At 40.7% G+C, this 22786-nt stretch overlaps 1 protein-coding gene across 1 annotated transcript; it reads left to right on the top strand.

Moving 5' to 3' along the window:
- Nucleotides 1–430: 430 nt before the first annotated feature.
- nmur1a (neuromedin U receptor 1a) lies at nucleotides 431–8877 on the top strand. Its single transcript, XM_062450623.1, has 3 exons — nucleotides 431–543; nucleotides 4053–4963; nucleotides 8340–8877. The coding sequence occupies exons 1-3, from the start codon at nucleotides 503–505 to the stop codon at nucleotides 8720–8722; spliced, it is 1335 nt and encodes a 444-aa protein (XP_062306607.1). The 5' UTR covers nucleotides 431–502; the 3' UTR covers nucleotides 8723–8877.
- The last annotated feature ends 13909 nt before the right edge of the window (nucleotides 8878–22786 follow it).

Raw genomic sequence — 22786 nt, 5'->3', positions numbered from 1 at the left:
GTTGACGCTGGGCAGATGCAAGCCTCTTCATGCATTAGGGGACACTCGGTGTATGTATATACACCCCCCCTTTTTCCTGAATGACCCTAGACTTGCAAGCATGTTTGGCAGCATGAGTCTGCACAGTGATTATGGTTATGTGCCCGAGCAAGTCAGAAAGTGAATGTGTGAGAGAGAGAGAGAGAGAGAGAGAGAGAGAGAGAGAGAGAGAGAGAGAGAGAGAGAGTGTAGCGGAACATAGGGATTGAGAGAAAGACAGAGAAGGAGGGGCTGAACAGAGCAGCATTAGAGAGTAAGAGAGAGAGGGGGAGAGGGGGAGTGAGGAAGAGAGAGAGAGAGAGAGAGAGGAAGAGAGAGGAAGAGAGAGTGAGAGCGATTGAGCCATGAACCAAAGTACACTCAGTGTATAGAATACTAGAAGGACAGTTAGAGAATATGTGAGGGAGAGCAGTAGTCACATTTCCAACACTGGAGACGAACGTTTGTGTGAGAGCAAGGATATATGCACATAACAATTGAATTGAATTGCAAAAAGAAGAAAAGGTAAGAAACACATTGATTTACAGATTCAACTCGACAATTTTTTTGGGGGGGTGCAATGCATGTTTTACAACCCGTTTCAATAATAATCATTGTTATAAAGAATTGTTAATTCCCGTTCCATTCAAACTACCCATGCAGTCTCTGACTCTGAATAATACGCACAGTTTTAATATGATGTGTTCCTCATCTTTCTAAAGTGACAAAACTACACAGCTGCACTAATTAAGACGTATTGTATTGATAATCAGTGACTGATTTATCCCATTACTCTCAGCATATCCTAAAATTATTTGGTTAGCAAATTCCAGGTTTTTATGCTTTTCTGTGGTACTTTTAGAAAGAAAGCGAATGAATCAGCATCACCAAACTTTAATCAATTGAGATATGAGTAGTCGGTTGTCGCAGTGACTGCCCATGGCATTGTAATAAAAGATAAGCAATAAAAATGGGGACCCTTTAACCAACCCTCATATGCATTGTGATAAGACACTGTACCCTTAGAACAGTTAGTGTAGTCCATTCTTCCATTTTGTCACACAATTCTACCAGATGAGAATGAAGGTACCTGTCAATCAAAACAGATGGAACCATTTTACTCATAATCAAGTAGTTACAGGTAAATCAGATGTGGTTGTGAATACTTATTAAGACCAAGTTCTTTTTCTGGTAACCTAGTTAGCTATTTATGACAATCGAAATATCGTTCCAGGGTTTTCAAGACTACATTATCTTAATGAATTATTCATTAATTTCTCATTTTGCTCTGAGGCTTTTACAGAGCTCCTTAGCCCTATAGGCTCATTTTGGCCCTAATGCTGAGGGGTTTTGATTAAATTGAGAGCTCTCTCTTACCTCCCTGTTAATAAAACGTTCACTTCAGGTTATACTGTAGAAAAGTTAAGTTCCATTTTAATTGGATAAAATCAAGTCTACCAATCAAGTCATTTCAATACAACGTTGTGCTTCTGACTACAAAACATTTGGATGAAAAGGCCAAAGACAACACCACAGCTAAACACAGTTACTACCAAACCCAGAGGGGTGTGGATGTCAAAATATTTGCTGTCTAATGCAGTTGCCGCTAGGCAGACAGGCAGAGAGTCAGGACTTTAGAAGAGAATAAATGATTGTGTTGTTTCGAGCTGTTGGCAGATTGATCCTTTTCCCTGGGGTGACATGTTATTATTATAAAATAACTGTAAATGACTTCAAAATGACTCAGCAATTTTGACCAAGGGCAGGGTTGACAAGAAGCTCAGAAGATGTTAAATCGCAATTTTATTTTGCACGCGCAACACTTCAAAGGTTTAATTCAACAAGCAAACTGCGAAATGAACTTCCGACGTCACAAGATAAACACAAATACTTCATTTCTAATACCAGCTGCTGTGCATGCAGAGATGTAATCGTCGAGATTTCTTAGCCTGTACAGTGGATGCCGACTAAAGAGGAAGCACAGCGTCCTCACACTGATCCCGTTGATCAGTGTAATTGGGGTGTGTCACCGCTCTCTATCACTGTACATCTTCACTGAATATCATTCTCATCCAAATAAATCTCAGTCATAGTTTCAAGGCTGGAGCCGTTAACACTAGCATGTGGAAGTAGGGAATGAACCGTACTCATTATTGATACTTGATTCTGGATGTGCAATTTAGGGGGAGACAAATATTTACATTTTGAACTGTCTCATGTGTTCATCTGTGACGCATGTTTGTGAAGTCTGTACAGTTTCCAAGACCTGTCTGAGGTTTGTGAGTTAAGCAAACAGTGCAGGTTGTTATCATCCAACTTACATTTCAAGAAATGCATACAAAAAGGTTAGGTTGAATATGAATAATGCATGGGGCAAGGAGGTTTCCTTTTGTAATCTATTCATTCTTCAAAGCAGTACACGGGGAAGATTATCCAATTAATATGTATGAGGCTTTGTAAATGCTCAGAATATTGTTTTGGAACACAGGCATGGTCTCAACAATGGAGGACAGGTTGAAGAATCCAAATCCAGTAAAGAAATGGGAATGTGGAGGATCAGTGACATGACAGCGGTTGCCTACTGATTTAGTTACTAACTTGCTAAATTGAAGGTTGACTCCAACAATGCAGTGGTGATAGGGGTTGTAATTGCTTTGTATAAGGAATTACTGTCCTGTAGCCATCAGATCTACCAACAGCACAAAGTGTATTAAAAGGATTTAGTTCTCATATGCGAAAAAACATGAATTGTTCAACGTTTATTTTGTATTTTATTTTTTGCCTCTTTATCCTCAAACTTTTATTTTTTTGCATCAATTCAATTTGAAAATGTATTTTCCCAAATGAATTATTATATGAATTGAATCACCATGTTTAAATGTGTATTACATTCTCCAAATTGAGAAGACTTTTGGAGCAATTGTCAAAAGAACTGAAGATAAGAAGTCTAATTAAAATGTAAAATTGAATTTTCATTCATTTCACTTCATTTTTCAATACATTCTTGTAATTTTGTATTTATTTTATTTCCTCAGAAGTTCTCACCCAAAGACACTGTATCAGTGGATTCAATCCCTTTGTTGTTTAAAATGAGAAACTTGACTGGATGTCAGAAGTATAACTGAAAGCATATTCACCTTTTTAGCAGGTAGAGCCCATCATTATTTTGTACATTTTCTTTTGATATCCAATTTTAGTCCCCTTCTCAATGTCCTCTTCCAAAGACTTCTGTAAAAATGACTTAATAACCTCCCTTTGTTGTTTCAAAAGTCTAGAACATCAAAGCAGGAGTCCCTGAATGTTTTGTCCTGTCAGAAAAACAACTATTTCTCTAGTGGGGTTTCCTCTAACAAAAGTGCAACAGCGGTCCTGTCAATACAGCTGTCACCTGTTCATAGGTTTGTACTTGTGATTTGCTCCTAATCAGCCTGCCTGGTTAGTAAAAGGTAAAAGACCGAACATGTTGAAATCCTTTGACACATAGACCGTGGAAGGGCTTCACATGCAGTTTATGCTCACCTTGCAGGACACATGCAGTATACAGCCATGTGAGGGCAAAGACAGAAAAAGGGTGTCGTAGTTGCGAGCCCACTGTCAAATGCTGTTTGAGTGCATTTGATGTCGATTAGCATTAGTTTCTCATGAACATTTGCATTGACCAGAGGCAAGGGTATAATCAAATAAGTATTGATAAGGTTTACCAGTCCCCCCTCCCCCACTCCCCGAAAATCAACAGCCCTGTCAAAAGCAACACAAACAGCAGATGAGCAACAGCTTGTTGATACACTGAGGACACCAGAGGTGCATAGTCCCTTGTGTGATCGTCGAAAATCAGTCTTTAAATTACATACATATCTTTTACAGTGATTTGTGGTAATTGAAGCGCGAAAGCAAAGCTTCCTAGTTGAAATCCACCCCTGGGGGCACTAAACAGCTGGTGGTTCAACTTTAGCCCAGTTTCATCCCGAATGACCTCATTGTTAATAGAAAAGCTTTCTAAATGGATTAAGTTGATCTCCTTTTTCCCCAAGCAGATTAATCATGACGACCAGGTACAACTGCTCTTTCGTCACGTTGGAAAACAACACCTGGCGCTGCCCGGAGGAAGTGAGATGCGCCAACTTGACCTTTGACCTGAACGACAGCATGGATCTGGGGGACGCGTGCCTGACCCAGGAGGAGTACCTGGAGAAGTACCTGGGCCCTCGTCGCTCTGCTGTCTTCCTCCCCGTCTGCCTCACCTACCTCGCGATCTTCCTGGTGGGTGCCGTGGGAAACGTCCTCACCTGCACCGTCATCGCGCGCAACAAGGTCATGTGGACCCCGACCAACTACTACCTGTTCAGCCTGGCCGTGTCCGACCTGCTGGTGCTGCTGCTGGGAATGCCCCTGGAGCTGTACGAGATGTGGAAGAACTACCCCTTCATCCTGGGCAAGGGCGCCTGCTACTTCAAGACCTTCCTGTTCGAGATGGTCTGCTTCGCCTCCATCCTCAACGTCACGGCGCTGAGCGTGGAGCGCTACATCGCCGTGGTCCACCCCCTGCGCGCCAAGTACGTGGTGACGCGCACCCACGCCAAACGCGTCATTCTGACCGTGTGGGCCACGTCGGTACTGTGTGCCATCCCCAACACCAGCCTCCACGGCATCAAAACCCTGGCCGCCCACTCGGGGCACCCCGACGGAGTGATCGCCGAGTCGGCCATCTGCATGCTCGTGAAGCCAAAGTGGATTTACAACCTGACCATTCAGGTGACTACACTGCTGTTCTTTGCACTGCCCATGCTGACCATCAGCACACTCTACCTTCTGATTGGCCTGCAGCTAAAACAAGAGAAGATGCTTCAGGCACTGGAGGCCAAGTCAGGGCTGGGGCAAGATGGCTACTGCAACGTCCGCAGCCAGCAGCAGAAAGCTCGACGTCGACAGGTCACAAAGATGCTGTGTGAGTGTTGCGCCTTCGTCTCTCTGTCTCCCTAGTACCTCCGTGGATACTTTATCTCAATTTTTTATGATGTTTATCCTTGAGGGCCCAAACATGTCTCTGATTCCTTCTCTTCTCAGTGGAATATTCAGTTTAAAGGGTCTCTCCAGTGGGTCTGTGTGCCTTAAGGTTTTATTGAAACGTATGTCTGAGATCTCTTGGTAAGTCTTCCTGTTCAAATAAACGTTTCCAGTTTCTTTCCGAGTCTGTTCTAATGATGAACGTGGCTGTAATCATTTGCTCCATGGCCAGCAAGGCAACCTTTAGACACACTTTTGAAAAGGATGCAAAATCCTCTAGAAGTCAATTACTATTTGGGTTTGGTTTATGGAAAATCTGGAAAAACGTATTTTACTCAGTCATGGCTGAGTTAAAAGTTAATTCTCAGCTTTAGGTACAGTAATTAGCTACTAAAGTAACCTCCTCTGAGATGTTTGATCGGCTCATTGCTCAATTAAATGATAAAATATGAAATGCAGGTAAACAGTAGGTTTTGAACTGAATTAGCTGGCAAATCTCCTTCATAAAACTTTGTGTTTCATGCAGTTCTTTCATAAAATGTAGGCTTACATTTAGCAGACGCTCTTATCCAGAGCGACTTACAGTAAGTACAGGGACATTCTCCCCGAGGCAAGTAGGGTGAAGTGCCTTGCCCAAGGACACAACATCAGTTGGCATGACCAGGAATTGAACTGGCAACCTTTGGATTACTAGCCCGCTTCCCTAACCGCTCAGCCACCTGACTCCCACCAGGCTTAGAGGCCATTAATTGAAAACACCATCAAGTCCTCGTCTTTGGCTAATAATTTCCTTTGGTGTGGCTTTAAAGCGTACTGTCTGTTCTTCAAATTGAAGATTAGATGGAAAGGTACTGATCTAGGTGATGAATTAACTAATTTAGCTATAGTATCTGTTGACGAGACATTACACTGAATGTGATTTTAGATAGCAAAATGCACACAACAAAGTTTTACATGTTGTTGTGCTGTTGATGGTTGAATCAAGTCACCATGAAAGGATCATATTATTGCTCATGTGTTTAACATAATCTTCTTCCGTTTAGCTGCTTCAAAAAATAAATGGTTTTAGCAATGTCAATTTGTGTAATTGATGAATAGGTCTGACAGGACAGTTAGGAATTATAAAACCCTTGCTTCCCCAGGGTCACTATACAGATTTTAGATGTAGTGCAGAAGATAGACTTTTGATGCACATAACCACGTATTGATATTCATAATATCCTTCCCCTTTGAAGATAATTCCTGCTGTATTTTGTGCTTAGTGCTAAGTCATTCTCAGGGGAGTGTAAAACTGTTTTTGCATGGACTATGACAGTCTTTAGCTACCATGAGGGGAATCAGCCATATTTTAGATTTAAAAAAACTTCTTAAGGATCTGGTTGAGGGCCCACAAGTGCAAAATCATAGTAATGCACAATGACACAGGTGGGACCATGAAAGTAAAGCCCTTGAAGGAGCTATTCCAGGGAAGACTGATAATATTTCTAAGCATATTTGATGAATATATCTAATCCGAACCAAGTCTTTTTTAACTGCAAAGAATGAAAAAATTGCTATGGGCTGTTTGGCTTTGGAAATATCACCAAATGCTCTAGAGGGACATTTGTGGATCAGAGCCAATAAGTCTATAATTTTGTCACTAAAGGTTTTATCTGTCTGTATACCTCCTTGCTTCTAGACTCCCTACTAGATCATTCATGACTGGAATCCAATAAAAAGGCACCCTTATATAAATATCCAGAGATGTTCACAGAAGTCTAAAGTCACATGCCACACAGAGAGTAGTCTGTAATGTGCAGAATGCTGGTTTTCAACGAGAACAACATCTCTATGGATGTCCTCTCCAAACTCCAACATGCTTTTGTTAGTGTGTACTGTAATCTACCTTTCCACAAAACTATATATCATGGACTCTTTCTAAATAATGTTATATATTGAAATTGAAATTCTGACAAGCATACTGGTGGTTCACACCTGTCTATGCATTTAGTCAACAACAACAAAAATATTTTAGAAAATATATTAAATGTTATATTATTATTGAATTACATTTCTAACTGTTAATGTGTCATTGTTATGTTGCTATTTTTAGCATCAAACAAAAAATGTACCATACCTAAAAAATAGGTATTACATCTGTCTGTAATGATTGCAATAGTACCTTCTCTGCCTCCAGTGTCTCCTTGTGCCATCTTCCTATCTAACACATCCAACTACTTGACTCCTTCTTTATCACACTGAATGTATTCAACTTTGCATCTGTTCCAACACGTCAATGTCAGAATTGTGTTCCTGCTGATTGTGGATTAGAAACTTGGAGATGAGACTCTTTTCTCACTCTTTCTCACACTTGTTTTGCTACTGAATTATATGACAATTATGAAGGAGATGAAACCAGTGCAATAATTTGGTTGTCATCCGTTATTTTAGGCTATAGAAATGACATTTGTTTCTGAGCTCAAATAAACCCTGTGGGGTACTCAAAACATCTCAAATTGAAGATTGTGCATCTTATGCATCAACATACTAGAAATAGATTTACACAGTTGCATTAAGGTTACTACTGTATGTTTTTTATATTGGTCAAAAAACCAAAATATGCCCCTTCTAATGAAGACCTTACTGGACAGTGGCTTAATTTTAATCCAAACATTGTGGAAATGCTGGTAATTTGACTCTATGGGTTACATCAGAGCAATAATGGTCAAATGAAAGATTGTCAATCAGTGTAATTGATATTTAATATTAATTTTTGCAAATTGATTAAATTAATTACAAGGCAAACATGTTATTGAATGAAGGTTTACATCTTACGTATTCTATCCTGATTATTGGAAATTGGAGTGAGAAACAGACAAAGAGAAGGAAGAAAGAAAAGAGAGCAAGGGGAAGGAGTAGAAAAACCCATCCACATTCCCTTTAATATCCAACTATTATCTGCAAGAACTACCAATCAGACCACATCATGACACTTATGAGAACTTATAAACATATGACCTTTAATGCAACATTAACAATAAGGTATGAGAACCCACTAGCCAAAGACTTCACCGGCAACTCCAGTCTAGAATATAAAAGGTGGGGGCAAGGTTTCTCCCAGCCTACATTCTCAACTGAAAGGTTCATTGAGTCAGCAAACTCATTTTGGCGACATAGATGTGATATAAAAATGTAGTGTCATGTACAACATTTTAGTGATGCCTTTGGAAATCGTCCAAAAATTCAACATTTTATGTTTAGATCATCATAATATACCGTACAGCTTATTAACTTGGATCCCGACTTCCCCTCCCCCTCACTCTCTCTGCCCCCCACAGTTGTTCTGGTGGTGGTGTTCGGGATATGCTGGGCTCCATTCCACACCGACAGGCTCATGTGGAGCTTCATCAGTGACGAGAACAGCGGCCACCTGGAGGTCTTCCAGTACGTGCACATCATCTCCGGTGTGTTCTTTTACCTCAGCTCTGCCGTCAACCCCGTCCTCTACAACCTCATGTCTACCCGCTTCAGGGAGATGTTCAAGGAGGTCATGTGTCACCGGACGCGCCACGCGCCTCCAAGGAAATACTCTCTCAGCGTCACGCGGGTGACGCTGCGAAGTACCCTCAGCGATGCACTGCCTACCAATGGTCCCGCCATGGTCCATGAAGAGGTCTGTGGCGTCTATGGCAACAAAGAGGACGAGACAACATTTGCGTGATGGAATGCCTGAGAAGGAGTGTTATGAGAGCCAGGGGCGATGGAGATTGGCTCGGATCCGGTGTGAAGGGATAGTATTTCGATGGTGAAGATCTTTGGGCCATGGGCTTCGACCTAGTCAGCATATCACACAGGTTTATGGGGGAGAGGTTAAACTGTGAATGAACAACAAACTCGATGAAAGAGCACAGTACAAGTGTAGGCCTCTGTCAGGCCTCCTCAATTACTGATATCAGATTTAACAATGTCATGATCTCTCGGAAGACAAACAGTTGATTTCAAATGTGTGAATTTAAATGAGAGAGGCGGACACAGAAGGAGACAAAATTAATAAAAACGTCAGTTCAGATAGTGGTTGTGTCTCTTTTGAATGTGTCAAACATATCACATCTATTTTGAATAATGTTATGGTGTCTTGTAGTTTATCGTACTGTGAAATGAGAGTGTTGTGAATGGCCTCGTAGACACTTGTAAATGACCTGGGCTATTTTGACAAACTGAGGATTTGACATACTGACATGTAAGTTACAGTTATTATTATGTTCTGTGCTGATTACATACAATTTATTATGGAAATTAGAATGTGACAGCAAGGAACACCTGCAATTTCCAAAGATTGGTTGGACATTCGCAAAGAAAGAGTGTTTATGAGAGGAACTGGGTTTCAACTGCAATACAATTATGTTGAGGTTTAGTTTGTTCCATTATTTGAAAAACTCTATTAATCTAAAGCTCAAGTCCTATCCACTTTGTCCTGTTTCGATACATTTTAATTGAATTGTTCCAACTTTTATTTTACCAAGCAAATCCATTATACATTCTTATTTACAAAAATGGCTTGGCAAGAGACAAAAAGCCTACTGGGATACTTATATTCATGTTAGTTTCATAATTTGCCTTTGACGATAAAGAATGAATTAATTTTGAATTGCTTGATATCAGTAAAGTCTATTGAAGCGGGATAAAACAATATCTAATTGAAAAAATCTACATATTGTCAAACTGTGCATGGCAACTTACATAATCATAGCCACTAAAATAAAATAAAAGTTAGGACATTTAAACATCACTTCCATTTCCCAGTAAGGTTATATTCCAGTTAGTACACAATGAAGTAATTGTCTCAGCTCATTCATTGATGAAAAGTTCTGTAATATACTGTATTATATTACTGCAAGTTAATAATTTTACTATTCATTCGAATACTGTAGTCCTAAGCATTGATTGTATCCTATCTTTAGGACATGTTTTGGTCACTTGTTTTTATTGAATAGAGCCATGGGCAAGAAGGACCATTTTAGCTCACTACATTAACCAGAATCAGAAAGGGTTTTAATCGCCATAAAAGTTTGCACAGACAAGGAATTTACTTTGGCTGAAAGGTTCATACATTAAACATAGGAATCTTAAAAACTTAAATATGTGGTCTAACTACACTAAAGGTACATAGTCCAGCAAATACTAAGGGGATTTAGAATTAAAATAAAATATGCAATAAACTATAAAGTAGCCATAATTTACAATATAAAAATACCAAAAATACAAATATTACAAAAAATACAAATAGTACAAAATATACAAATTGTGTAATATAGTGCAAATTGTAATGTGTTTAAAGTCATTAAAGTCAGTGTGAGCTCTTGGCCTTGTTGAAGAGGCCAACAGCGGATGGGAAGAAACAGAGTGTGTCCAGGATGGGAGGAGTCGGCCACAATCTTCCTCACTCGCCTCAGGGTCCTCGAGTTGTGCAGGTCCTCGAGGGTAGGCAGATTGCAGCCAATCACCTTCTCAGCAGTGCGGATGATACGCTACAGTCTGCTCTTGTCCTTGGCAGTGGCAGCAGTGTAACAGACGGTGATGGAAGAGGTGAGGATGAACTCAATGATGGCTGTGTAGAAGTGCACCATCATTGTCTTTGGCAGGTTGAATTTCTTCAGCTGCCGTAGGAAGTACATCCTCTGTTGTGCTTTCTTGGTGAGGGAGCTGATGTTCAGTTCCCACTTGAGGTCCTGGGAGAGGATAGTGCCCAGGAGAAGATCAGAGGGGAAAGGACACAGCCCTGAGGAGATCTAGCTTAACGCACTGCTTCCTGTCAGACAGGAAGTCTGTGAACCACCTGCAGGTGGAGTCAGGCACGTTCAGCTGGGAGAGCTTGTCCTGAAGCAGGGTGGGGATGATGGTGTTGAAGGCAGAGCTGAAGTGCACAAACAGGATCCTGGCGTAGGATGCTTGGGAGTCCAGGTGCTGTAGGATGAAGTGGAGGGCCATGTTAATTGCATCGTCCATCGCGAGAGTCGTTAGTGAGGTGGGGGGCTCTCGGCTTGAAGTTGGTAATCTGTCCGAGTCCTCTCCAGACAGAAGTAGAGTCGTTAGCAGAGAATTGGTGGTTTAGTCTTTCTGAGTACAGTCGTTTAGCCTCTCTCACCGCCTTGCTAAACCTGTTCTTCGACTCCTTGAATCTGTCCCTGTTCCCACTCCTAAACGCGGCCTCTTTGTCCAGCCTTAACCTTCTGAGTTTAGCTGTAAACCAGGGTTAACTCTCTACACTCAACCAAACAATGCAGTAACCTACAGGAAACAATATTTGTTCTCAATGGAAGGTCAATTTGGGTAACAAAGCCAACTCTAAAAGCACAGAGCATTGCACCTATTGAACAGTAAATTACAAGAATCATACAAATCTCGCTGGAGGCATGATGGGTTGCGTACATCACATATCCCGAACTAACTCTGCTGACGTGTCTTTAAAAAGTAAACAATACACACACGGAACAACATTGCCAACTGCTCACCGAACCACTCAACTACATCATCTGCACTTGGAAGGTGGATGAACTAGTGAAGTGTAAATCTGTCATTTCCTCTCCAGCACCGTCTCACGACCTTCGACCCTGGAACCAACACTCTATGATGACTGGTTGCCAGAAAGTCACACATCATTGCTTGGCTTCTCTTCTAAGTCAGGACATGTTATTGGGCTGTTTTAACAGTCTAACATGCTACTGTAGCCCTAAGGACTGAGCTGGACTGATCCTCAAAGCAAAGCCTTAGACTCTCCCGGTGAAGAATGAACCAACTGAATGTCATGTCTAAAAACATGTTATTGTATGTTTGTGCTTGTAAACTAATTAGGTGTATGATTGTTTGAGGCCAAAGCGCTATACTTCTGGTTTTGTCTCCCAGTATTGCTAAGCTTAACAACAAAATGGATTTGTGACTGTTGTGTACTGTATCCCATGGAAACATGCTGGTGTGCCACTATGCAGCTGCAAGAAAAAAAAAGCATTCCTTAGTTGTTAAGCTGTGCTTAAGCCTTACTTTTGAGGTTTTGACTAGTATCCTTTTGCCAGTCGTGTCTACAGTGTGAATAAAAAAAGAAATAATTAATATAATTTTCTCCACAATTTCAAAGAGAATTGAATATTCCGTTCAAAGGTAATTCATGCATAATCCATAAGCAAGACACAATACAGACAACAGCTCCCATCTTTTCCACAGGGTTTGTCAAATATTACCTGCAGTCGAATAGTACACCGCCACTGAGATAGGCCAGAATGTTCTGGTGCAGAACAACAATAACAACAATCATGCATCAATTTCTGTCAGACTGTGGTACTACGTAAAGTTACGTTCCATCCAAACGAGATGCCCCTGTTCTCGGTAAGTTAAGCAAAAAGCCATCATGTGCAACATCAATGTCCAAGTTAGTGAGTCTAAACACAACGCAGAATTGAATCTATCTTTTTTGTTTGTCTTTTGTTATCTCCCTGAGCGAGTAATTTCCCCTAGTGCGCTATGACTAAATAACAATGGCCCAGTCAATAACGTCAATGGACATTTCTATCCCTCCATAGACAATAGGTCAACATTCAGCATACTGTTGGGGAAATCTTTTTCATTTTATTTTTTATTTATTTAAGCTAATAATACCTACTTCATTATTTACAGTGCAATGTGGAAGTATTCAAATATTTATCATATTCTAGTGAATGTATTTTAATATGTGAAAAACAACTTTAACCAGATTGTGTGAGCCTATCCTGTCTATTTTGATTTCTGTAATAAATGCTTTGATGTCTGAATTGATTATTATTTCCATTTCAATCTTCCATAACACAGTTCTTAATGCATACACAATCAAAAGGCCAAACACTTAATTTGACATTCTTGGATTCTAAATATTTTTCTTTTATACAACCTACTGTGTTATTAAAGAAAATATTCAGGCAGTTTGCAAAGGCACAAAGAGAGGATTTTTTATGGGGGGGGCTCACACTTTTAACGTTTCTGTTTTAAGCACACTCATTTGACCAAGGTCAACACTAAATACATCCCTGAGGCATCCCGATCGACGGAGACACCAAAAGATTTGAGGGAGGTTTGTCACCCACAAAAGGACCGTTGTGTGCCATTTACGTAGCTTGAAGACCAAATAAACAGACCCCCTGTTCTGGTTTACTAACAGTAGGGTATCTCCAAATGATGTGGCTGCCTCACTGACTCATCCCCCCACATAGCTCCTCAGGCCACATTGTGACTCAGACGGTCTGATCTTTGGTGGGAATCTGTTCGGCCTGATTGCTTAGAGCCGGAGTACGTTCATGTAAAAGAGCAGAGTGAGGCAAATTCTTTCGGCATATCATGCTGCGAGTTCAACTCTGATCAACTAGAAAAAAAAATCTCTTTAGCTTCTGGGGAAAAAAGATGATGTTCTAGGTTGACATTTGTCGTACTTTGTATGCTGCCGAAATTATGAATATATCAGTATATGAGTCACTTAACATTTAATATCCACAGTAAAGTATATCGTTTATCTACTTTAATTGTGGGCCTCTTCGTGACGTTTTGAGCAGTTTGAGCAGCTACGGTCATTCCCCTGAAATAATGTTAATAATTTTGATATTTTTCTTCTGAACTGGTATAGTAAGACTGATGGAATTTTTTTCCTGAATATGATAACTACCACCAAAGATTTCAAGTGTAAAACAAAAAAAAGTATGTTACAGAATGATGCTATTCATCTTTCAGCAAGTTCACCTCTGTCTCTTTCACTGTCTTCAGGTGTAAATTAGTACACAGTGACAACAACCTTTACTCTACCAAAGGTTATACCTTTGAATGGTTATGGTGCCAAATAAAGGACTGCACATAGTATTTGCAGCTTCTCTAAGAAGTGGACGAGAGTGTACACCATCATTGTTTGACTGAATGAATGACTGAGATTTGCCAAGTTTACAAAAGGATCCGAATGTTCTTCATTTATTTATTACAGTGGATGTATATCAGCAATGAGTTATTGAAATCACCATCACAGAATTATTTTAGACATAGATTTTGCTCCAGGGTTTTGGTATTCAGGTATTTGTGCAGAAAATATTGTGTTCACAAACAACAAAGCATATTATATTAATAAAATACTAACAACTATGTGCAGGCATCTAAATGAAAGACATAATAACTGTATTTGTATAGCTTTAAGACAGTCACATGTATCATATCTTCAATTTGTATACAGTTGAAATCTTTCTTGTGCAGATTCCCGTAGTGCTCTTTATATTTTCCGCCCGCAAAAGGAACAACTAAATCAAATCAGCACTGTGTCAAGAGTGGTATTACTTTAACAGACAGCATATGTTTCCTCCTTAAACAGTCGGGGGAGAGAGACACAATGTTTTCATTTGCACATGAATATTTCATAAGGACATCATTGCGCTTATCAAACTCACAAAATAAAATCCCAATTGAGGTTGCGCTGCTGAAACTATATGTGTGTTTGAAACACATGCTTTGATTGACTTCAATCAAATGTGTCATCAGGGTTTTTCTCTTGGAGCTATAGTTACATTACCGGCTTTTGTCTTCAAAGGCTCAAAGGTTTGGTCATGTGAGAAACATCCTAATTGCACTACTTTTAAATCCCAAACTATACCCATGCATACCTAATCATCCTCATTATTCAGCCTATGAGCAGCACTGATGAATGGACACTTCAGAGCAATGGATCAAAGTGTACTCTTGATCTTCCCAACCCCGCACCCTTTATACAATATTTGAGGCATGTCTCTCATTAAAGCCTCATGGAAGGATAGATAGGCGTCCATTTTAGACCAAGGCCTCGGACAGGCATTCAACTTTTTTGTTGTGTTGTAAAAACATGTCCTTTCACTATCCTGTGCATGTTTTAACCCTTGTGCTGCCTTCAGGTCACATGACCCAAAGGTTCATAACGAACCATCGTTGTGTTTACCCAATTTTACCCAATACAAAAACGAATAAAAATAATTTTATTTTAACCTTCGCAATGTGGGGGTACTGAGACAGCGCAACGGTTAAAAGAAAATGCTTCACTTTGTTTTTGTATGCGGTAAAGTTGTCGCAATACGACGGTGGGTCACAACGACTGATGGGTCAGAATGACCCGAAGATAACACAAGGGTTAAGAGAATCAAGAAAGCTTGTGAAAGCTCATGTAGTGGGTATTACAGAAACACAGTCTTTAATAGAGGCTCTTCAGACTATATGATCAACATGATTATCTGTTACCAAGTGGCACAGATTACAGCCATGAGAGCCAATCTTAAATGAATTCTCCTCCTCACAACACCTCTAAGCCTTAGTGCCTCAGATTAAGAAGTGTGCTTTGGATAAAAGTGTCTAAATGCATGTAAAATGTAAATGTAAGGTATTGACCTGGTGTGCTGCCAGATTGAGAGCACTTTGTCTTTCCTGTAGTTCATATTTGACAAAAAATTATAGTCATCCACTGTTAAGTGCACGCCTGTGTTGGCATTTTAAACGTAATAACGTTCGAACCAACTGACCTGATCCCTTCAAGTTGCTGTCTATCTAAACCCCATGGCTACTCACTCTGACATCAGCTAAGCTTGTCAACGATTTGCATGCCCTGGATCTGGAGGATCCTGAAGGGGCTCACGCTTCTGGTCGAAACATATGTTAAGGGTCAGGGTTTTGAACCTGACCAGCTACCAGTGGAGCAAGTTCAGCAGAGGATTTGTATGCGAGTACTTGGGGAGCTTGAAGATTAGGCAGTCAGCTACATTCTGGATTTTCTGCAGAGGGCGTACTGCACATGTCGGTTGGCCGCAAGGAGAAACCTACAGTAGACAATGGGAGATCTGTGGCCTGGATGAGCAGGTGAGTGGAGTATTCTGACAAACGAGGACAGATCCAGTTGAAGTTGAGTAAAGAACACCAGCAGGTCTGCGTCGGGGTTGCTTCCTTTCGTAGCGGTGCCGGCCTAACAACCATGTCAACTGGTTCTGAGTCGATGTAACATGTTGGGCTGTTTTTACTGCCATTGGGGCTGTGCTCGACTCGTAGAAAAGTGGTTACATAACTCTGGTTGCTAGCTTTAAGCTATCAATCATTTAGTTTTTTTGGGAGGGGGGGGGGGGTCTTTTAGGTCCTTCTGATGGTTATTGTGCAGTTGATGGGGGATTGTACACATTTACAGTATTAAGCTTTTTCCCAATACTCTCCGTGATTGCTTAAAAAATGTAAGCATGTATTTTTACTTTAAGTTTAGCACAAGTTAGAGTCTCTAATTTGTTACATTTTAAAATGTTGTTGCACTAGCTCCGGGCAATAAAAACTGTTGCTTTGCATGTTGATTTCATTGCTCACTTCCACAAATTATTTAACAACATTTCTTCTCTATTTATCTGTTGAATGGTAGCAGTTATAAAAAAGTCACCTCAAAGTAAAAACATTTATATCATGAGTTAGACACATTTCAGCCCCAGAGCACTTCTCTTGAACAAATATACAAATACAATCCAATATAATACAAATCTTAAATATCACTGGTAGGGCCAACAATCTTACAGGGGCCTGTTTTTAACTCATGTAAGGGGGACTCTCCAAGGCCCTGACTCCACAACCTTTTCAGGTAGTAGTCAGGTCATCTGAAAACCATAACCATCAAAATGTATTTTCGATTTAAAGTAAAAAAATAAAATTAAAAAATCAATCATTACTTCCTTTCCAGTTTTTGTTGGAATAAATACGAATTTACAGTATATTATAAATAATGTATTATATCATTCTGAGGAGTCTCAAGGGAGTCTCAAGGGAGCCAGTCTCCATAGAAGCAAAGAGCAGATTTGGCTAAAGCAAACATACACTTCAATATCTAGGCTGCCACCAGTGGATGTCAACTAAAATACAGTCACTGCTCCTACAGCACATATAGTAGTGCAGTGGGCCCACATCTCTGCTTCATTGCTGTCAAGAGAACTTAACCAAATGTAGAAGCGTAAAATTGATTGATAGTGCAGGTGTTACGGTCTCTCTCTCTCTTTGGGGAGCTGGGCTGTTTGTTTCTTCTCTCCTCGATAATTCCTCCCAGGTGTGGTGAGTTTCCTGCTGATGAAGTGGGTGTGACCATCAAGCTCGTCAGGATCAGGAGAGCTCCTCGTTGACCAATCAGGAGAGCCCATCACCCTATAAGAGTGTGTGTGGGGGGGGGGGGGGGGGGGTGTAAGGATTTCGTTGAGCAAGTAGGTAAAAGTTTGTTGAGGAGGGTTTGATTGTGAAAGCTTTTAAGTGATTAATTGGATGCCCAATGTGTTTGTAACACTGGTCATTGTCCTAGACGTCTGTGGAGTAGGCCTAGGTAAGATACCCCGGGGTTCACATACATCCGTAGGTAACTCACTGTTATATACACTAGAATAGAAGCTAGCGGCTGTCACCCAGTGTATTGTAGCAGTGAGGTCATTTGTGTTAGCGTAGATTGTGACAGGCAGGATTAGAGGTGTAGGGAAGTTCAGGGTCTTTCTTTGTATGGTTTCTTTGATTTGACGGACCGCTGGTACTGCCCTACTCTTAAACCCCTTTGCCTGTTGTCCTCCCTCCCTATTGACTAAATATATGTATGTGTTGTACTATTAAATTCCCTGTGTTTGTGTAACGACATTTTGGTTGTGGCAGACAATTATTGACATTACCCTCACCATCCCTCCAATTCCCTTAACCACTGTGTATGGCCGTGGGCAGTTGCGTTCTCATCCTCTCCCGAGCCATTGGAAGGCGCGTAACGGCAGGCTAGAGGTTAGAATCAAGGATGTGCCTACATAGTAGGGCTACGCACCATTGTCCCATCTGGGGTTATCTGTTTTCATTCCTCAGAGGAGTTGTGACTAAGAATCATGACACTCAGGGAACAGGACAGAGGGGTGTTGCCAAGTTAGTAGAAGAAGCCCATAGAAGTAAGGCCAAGTAGATGAGTTAGTGCTTCCGTTTTGAGAATCTGTGTCCTTTGAGGGAGCGAGCAGGTTGAGTTGTCCGTAGACAGATGAGTGGGTACACATGGTGGCCTCATTGAATAGGTGAATGACCTGGGAGGAAGTGTGGGAAAATATTAAGAGATAGAATTATGGAGGGCAGGGAATTTGCCTCATTTTGACTTGTGTTGAATTTTATGTCTAGCTTTTTGTCTTCCTGTATCCATTGCTGAATAAACCTTCAAGTTGCCTTGATATTGAAAGATATTCCACTCTGACTCTTTTTGACCTGAAATCCTTCTGATGAAAATATCCTACATAAATTAAACACAATATTTACCAGAAGGTGACCTCCTCTGGACAAACACGTTTGTCCAGTGCAATTAATACTAGCAGCCTCTGTGGACACTCTGGTACATTAAGTAACATACATTGTGTCCTACAAACATCTGCAAACTGCCAGCTCTGCAAATTGTCAACTAACTCAAAGCTACTTAACAGCCCTTAAAATGGCCGTTTCATTTACAGGTTTGGTCTTGATGTGCCAGGTTTGATGAGGTGAAAACAAATCTATTTTTTGATTTATACCAAGTTGCATGAAATTCGTTTATAAAGTGTTCTTTTTAATCTTAAACTTCTGCACTGGGTTTTTCAGGTTAGATCCAGGTTTAAGGTATCGCATGTCTTTAAAAGTTCACTTTGAGGTCATGTAACAGAGGTGAGGATTGTTTTCTGTCATGTAATATTAACTTTAAAATTGTGGTCCATCAGGGCCAGATAATTCAATTTTAGCAGAATATTGTAAAAGCGGATTATACCGTATATACCTAGTTCAATGTGTTCCCAAATGACATACCTTTCCAACAAAACAAATAAAATGAGGCATACTGATGTAGCGGGGTTTGCTCGTTTAAAGATAGAAATACTTAATTTATCATAAAGTCTGGGGCACCACCCTAATATTGGTTTAGGACATTAGGGAATCCTATGTTTAATATGTAATAATCAGTCTCATCTTTAGGAATGAATTTGTTCTAAGAGTAGAGCCAATCGTAACATCAGTGAACACGCACGTCAAAATATCTTTACAATGAATTTATTCAAGTAAGGTAAACAGATCTTATGAAAAGTTGGATTATGGGTTTGATATGAGAGATTGGTTTCAATTAACAGAATGAAATGGTCTAACTTAAAGAAAGGCAGAAATTGTACAGTCAGTGATTACATCCTTACAAATCATAAACAGAGCTCACGCCAATGCCATGTCGAGGAGGAAAGAGCGTTAGCCATAGTTACGTTTGATCAGGGGTTGATCAATGATGTTGAGGGCGGTTTGCGCCAAAGGTCCATTTGAAGAATCTGAAGTCACAGCGCGGCTGCGCTGGGTCATGTGACTGAGTCTGCGGGATCTCAGTGAAGTCGCATTTGGAATTGCGTTTTTGGTTCTTCTGTTGAAACGTCCAGATAGTGACGCGTTCACTATAAAGTTGAATCTCAGGAGAAGCTTGGCGACGTCCTTGGAACGCCAATCCTGATGGCGTTCATGCCATGGTCGGTTTCGCTGGAGTCCGAGATTGATGGTCATCTTAGGGCTTTATACAGTTCGAGGGAGGACCCGTCTGGGGTCAGATGTGGATTGGGGGAAGCTGGGTTCTCAACTCCCCCCTCCTTCCTTCACACCTACCAAAGGTGTGATCTGATCTCTGGCTGATCATTCGATGGTTCAAATATTGTTCTGGACATCTTGGTACAGTTACAAAATATAGTTGAATGATTGTTTTATTATGATAGCTTCGTGTAGATACCAAGAATGACGTGGTTATCTTTCAGGAAGAAGGAGTTGTTACTAGAATCAAGATTTCAGTGAACACAACATTAAAACAAAGTAACAAACATAACACAAATATCCCTCTCATAATTCTCCACCTTGTACTCTTGTGGTAAAGTCTCAAGAACTTTCCTCAAAAGTTCTGATCAAGGTATGTTCTTTGTTCAAATCGCCGCCGAAACGGATAGCAAATGGTCGCTGGAGACGTGTTGTCTAAATCAGGCCCTTTGAAGCTTGCAAGCTAGCAGGAGGGCTGATTTGGTAGATTGGGGAGGTCCCCCCCCCCCATTCTATGGTTCCTTTGCATCGGCGTTTGGTGGGTAATCAGCATACTGAGGGTGTCACAAGGGCTGATTCTGATGTGATTGAATCACTCTTCAGGTGTGGCAAGATGTTGGCTCCGTGTGGTCTTGTGGACCTCACTACACTGAGATTAGGTTTTTGTACTGTGCCAGGAAATGAATGTAGATGAGGGTGACACAGTGGATCAAAATAGACATGAATGCCATGGGTGGTAAGTGACCATTTTTCTTTTTGCAGCAGGCAATGTTTAGTGTTGCAAATCCATACCTGGACCGTTTAGCTAAACCCTGATAATTATCTAAGGTCAGAAATACAACTGCCACTAATCATTGCATTTGAATTATTCTTAAACCTTTCAAACATGTAGCTGCTTGAGACAGATTGGTATCCTGTGGCTTAGAAAACAGGTGTTTGACAATTTACATATTGGGGAGGTGTGCAACGAAAAGGAGTTCTGTCTAGAGCTTTCATAATCAGTTATCGGATATTGATTGAACTACCTCAGACATGAGTCATGAATAGACTGAACTTGTTCTGTTACTAGCCTAAATGTTCAATGTCTGTGTCACTGATCATCGATTTGTACAAGATCCTCAAATGATATCTTCATAGACAGGAAAAATACAAAAAGGTGACATGTTGGTGCACACAAACAGGCACACACAAACACATACACAACTCTTCAATGCATATTTCGTTGGCTGTCAAAGGGTATAATATCATATGTATATAGATGGACTCAATAATTCCCAGTTGAATGAATCACTCAACAGTAATGACTATAATCAAAGACTCCACTCAGTGGCTTGATAGAAAGCCAAGCACATACTAACGCTTATGAAATTTGTGTTCGAAAAATGGTATCTGAAGGATGGCTGATGAGTGAGATTGCTGTTTGGGAAACTGGTCACAGCTCCAACCATTACCATGTGAGGTTAAATGCATCTCATCAGGATTGGATATTGTTGGGGGAAATCTAGAAGAGAGAAAGGGAGAGATCCATTCTATTTATGGAGTTTTAGACAGCTGTAATTGCTATTCCTCTTTATGGGTATTTGGTTTCCGAGTGTTCAAACTTTTTCAATATGTTTACCATAATAGAGCTAGAGTTTATGTAATGATGTCAGGGATGGTTTAGCTAATTAAGCTAATCCGATTAGAACAAACTACACACGGCTCATTACCTTCATCCCGTTGGGAGTTCTTTTCCATTGCATTTGGGTGTGATTGCAGAAATTAAGTGATAGTAGCCCGTCTGCAATTACGATGCTACACAAATAGCTCTGACGAATTGAAAGGACACTGACATTACTTGATATCCCTTGGAGAAGCAAATAACATGGACGAAGGCATGCCTAATGCTTTAGCTTGAAGACAGGCTCTGCATCATTATCTTTGTTAATCATGGAGAGATAAACCTTCATGTGTTTTTATCCTGTGACAAAGACTATAATTACAGGCTTGAACATTTTGCCATATTAGGGTGTGGAGAGAAATCCTGTCACCAGTATAGGGGACATGTGACTGAAAATACTGTCTATTAGCAGACATCCCAAGTCTCCCGGAAGTTCTGGGAGTCTCCCGCATTTCAATAGCGGCTCCCTGAAGCCCGCAAATGCTATACAATCTCCCGGAATTCGGGGATTTTGTATTTAGAGCGAGGGCAAGACTGTGCAATGGTCATTTATGGTCGAAACAGGTGCATATCGCGCGTCCTGATTGCGTCCCGGGGAGGCGGGGGTGTACGTGTACGTGCTGGTTGAGGGGGTACATCATGCGTGCGGATTGGGTCCCGGGGGGGGGGGGGGGAGCCACCGGGCCACCTCCCGGAAATGAGTCTCTGCAGGTTGGGATGTCTGTATTAGACACACATGGTCACTGAGCAAACAGATGCTGACAGAAATAGTCAAGTAGAGAAACAGCTCCAGGGACCAAGAAGAAGACAGGCGTTTTAGAGCCAGCGTTCATGCACTTCAGTCCAAATGATTTAAAATTGCAGTATTTCACCGTAATCTCCATAGATGAATAAAAGTTTCTGCAGCTCGACAAAACCCAAAGACAGATTGGTGACAAACAGAATACATATTCTATATTTGGCTTCAATACTTGGCCTGTCCCATGTTATGGCAGTACAACGGCACTTAGGAATGCTTGGCTGGACCTGATGTTAGTTTCCTCCAGGATCACAATGACTCTTATTGAGAGACTTGTTGCTCTTGTTGGTTAGTTGTAACGGTTTTAAATTCTTGTACTCGCTGTGAAATATTTTACTGTTGATTGTTTTTCTACAGGTATACTCTTGCACTTTTTGAGTTTCATGTTGTTTAATTGTAACTTGTTTAACTGCATGCTCTTATGGTTCTTCCCTTTGGCACTTATTTGTTTTTTCACAATGTATGCTTCATGTTTTGGCTGCTCGCAATGTTTGGGGCTATCTCGTTGTTATGATCAGTGACCTATGCTCTTTTGTAAAGCTCTCTCTTGGAAGTCGCTTTGGATAAAAGCGTCTGCTAAATGCATAAATGTAATGTAAATGTTACAATTCTATTGTACCATGTCTGTCTTTCTTATTTTCCTGACAGCAATTAGTCTTACAAAATGGCTGTGCCCCTGGGGCACAACTGTAGTTATCGCTGGGTTCAAGCACTCCTTTTTGGAAAGCACAGTGTTGGGTAGTGGATCCCCGCTT

This window comes from Osmerus eperlanus, chromosome 24, assembly GCF_963692335.1.
Source record: "Osmerus eperlanus chromosome 24, fOsmEpe2.1, whole genome shotgun sequence".
Classification (NCBI taxonomy): domain Eukaryota; kingdom Metazoa; phylum Chordata; class Actinopteri; order Osmeriformes; family Osmeridae; genus Osmerus; species Osmerus eperlanus.
Note: the sequence above shows the minus strand (reverse complement) of the source record. Positions and strands in the feature narration are given on the sequence as shown.

Coding starts and splice junctions, on each gene's coding strand:
- nmur1a (XM_062450623.1), top strand. CDS start 503: ATGCACATAACAATTGAATTGAATTGCAAAAAGAAGAAAAG. Junction 544..4,052: donor AATTGCAAAAAGAAGAAAAG/GTAAGAAACACA, acceptor TTCCCCAAGCAG/ATTAATCATGACGACCAGGT. Junction 4,964..8,339: donor ACAGGTCACAAAGATGCTGT/GTGAGTGTTGCG, acceptor TGCCCCCCACAG/TTGTTCTGGTGGTGGTGTTC.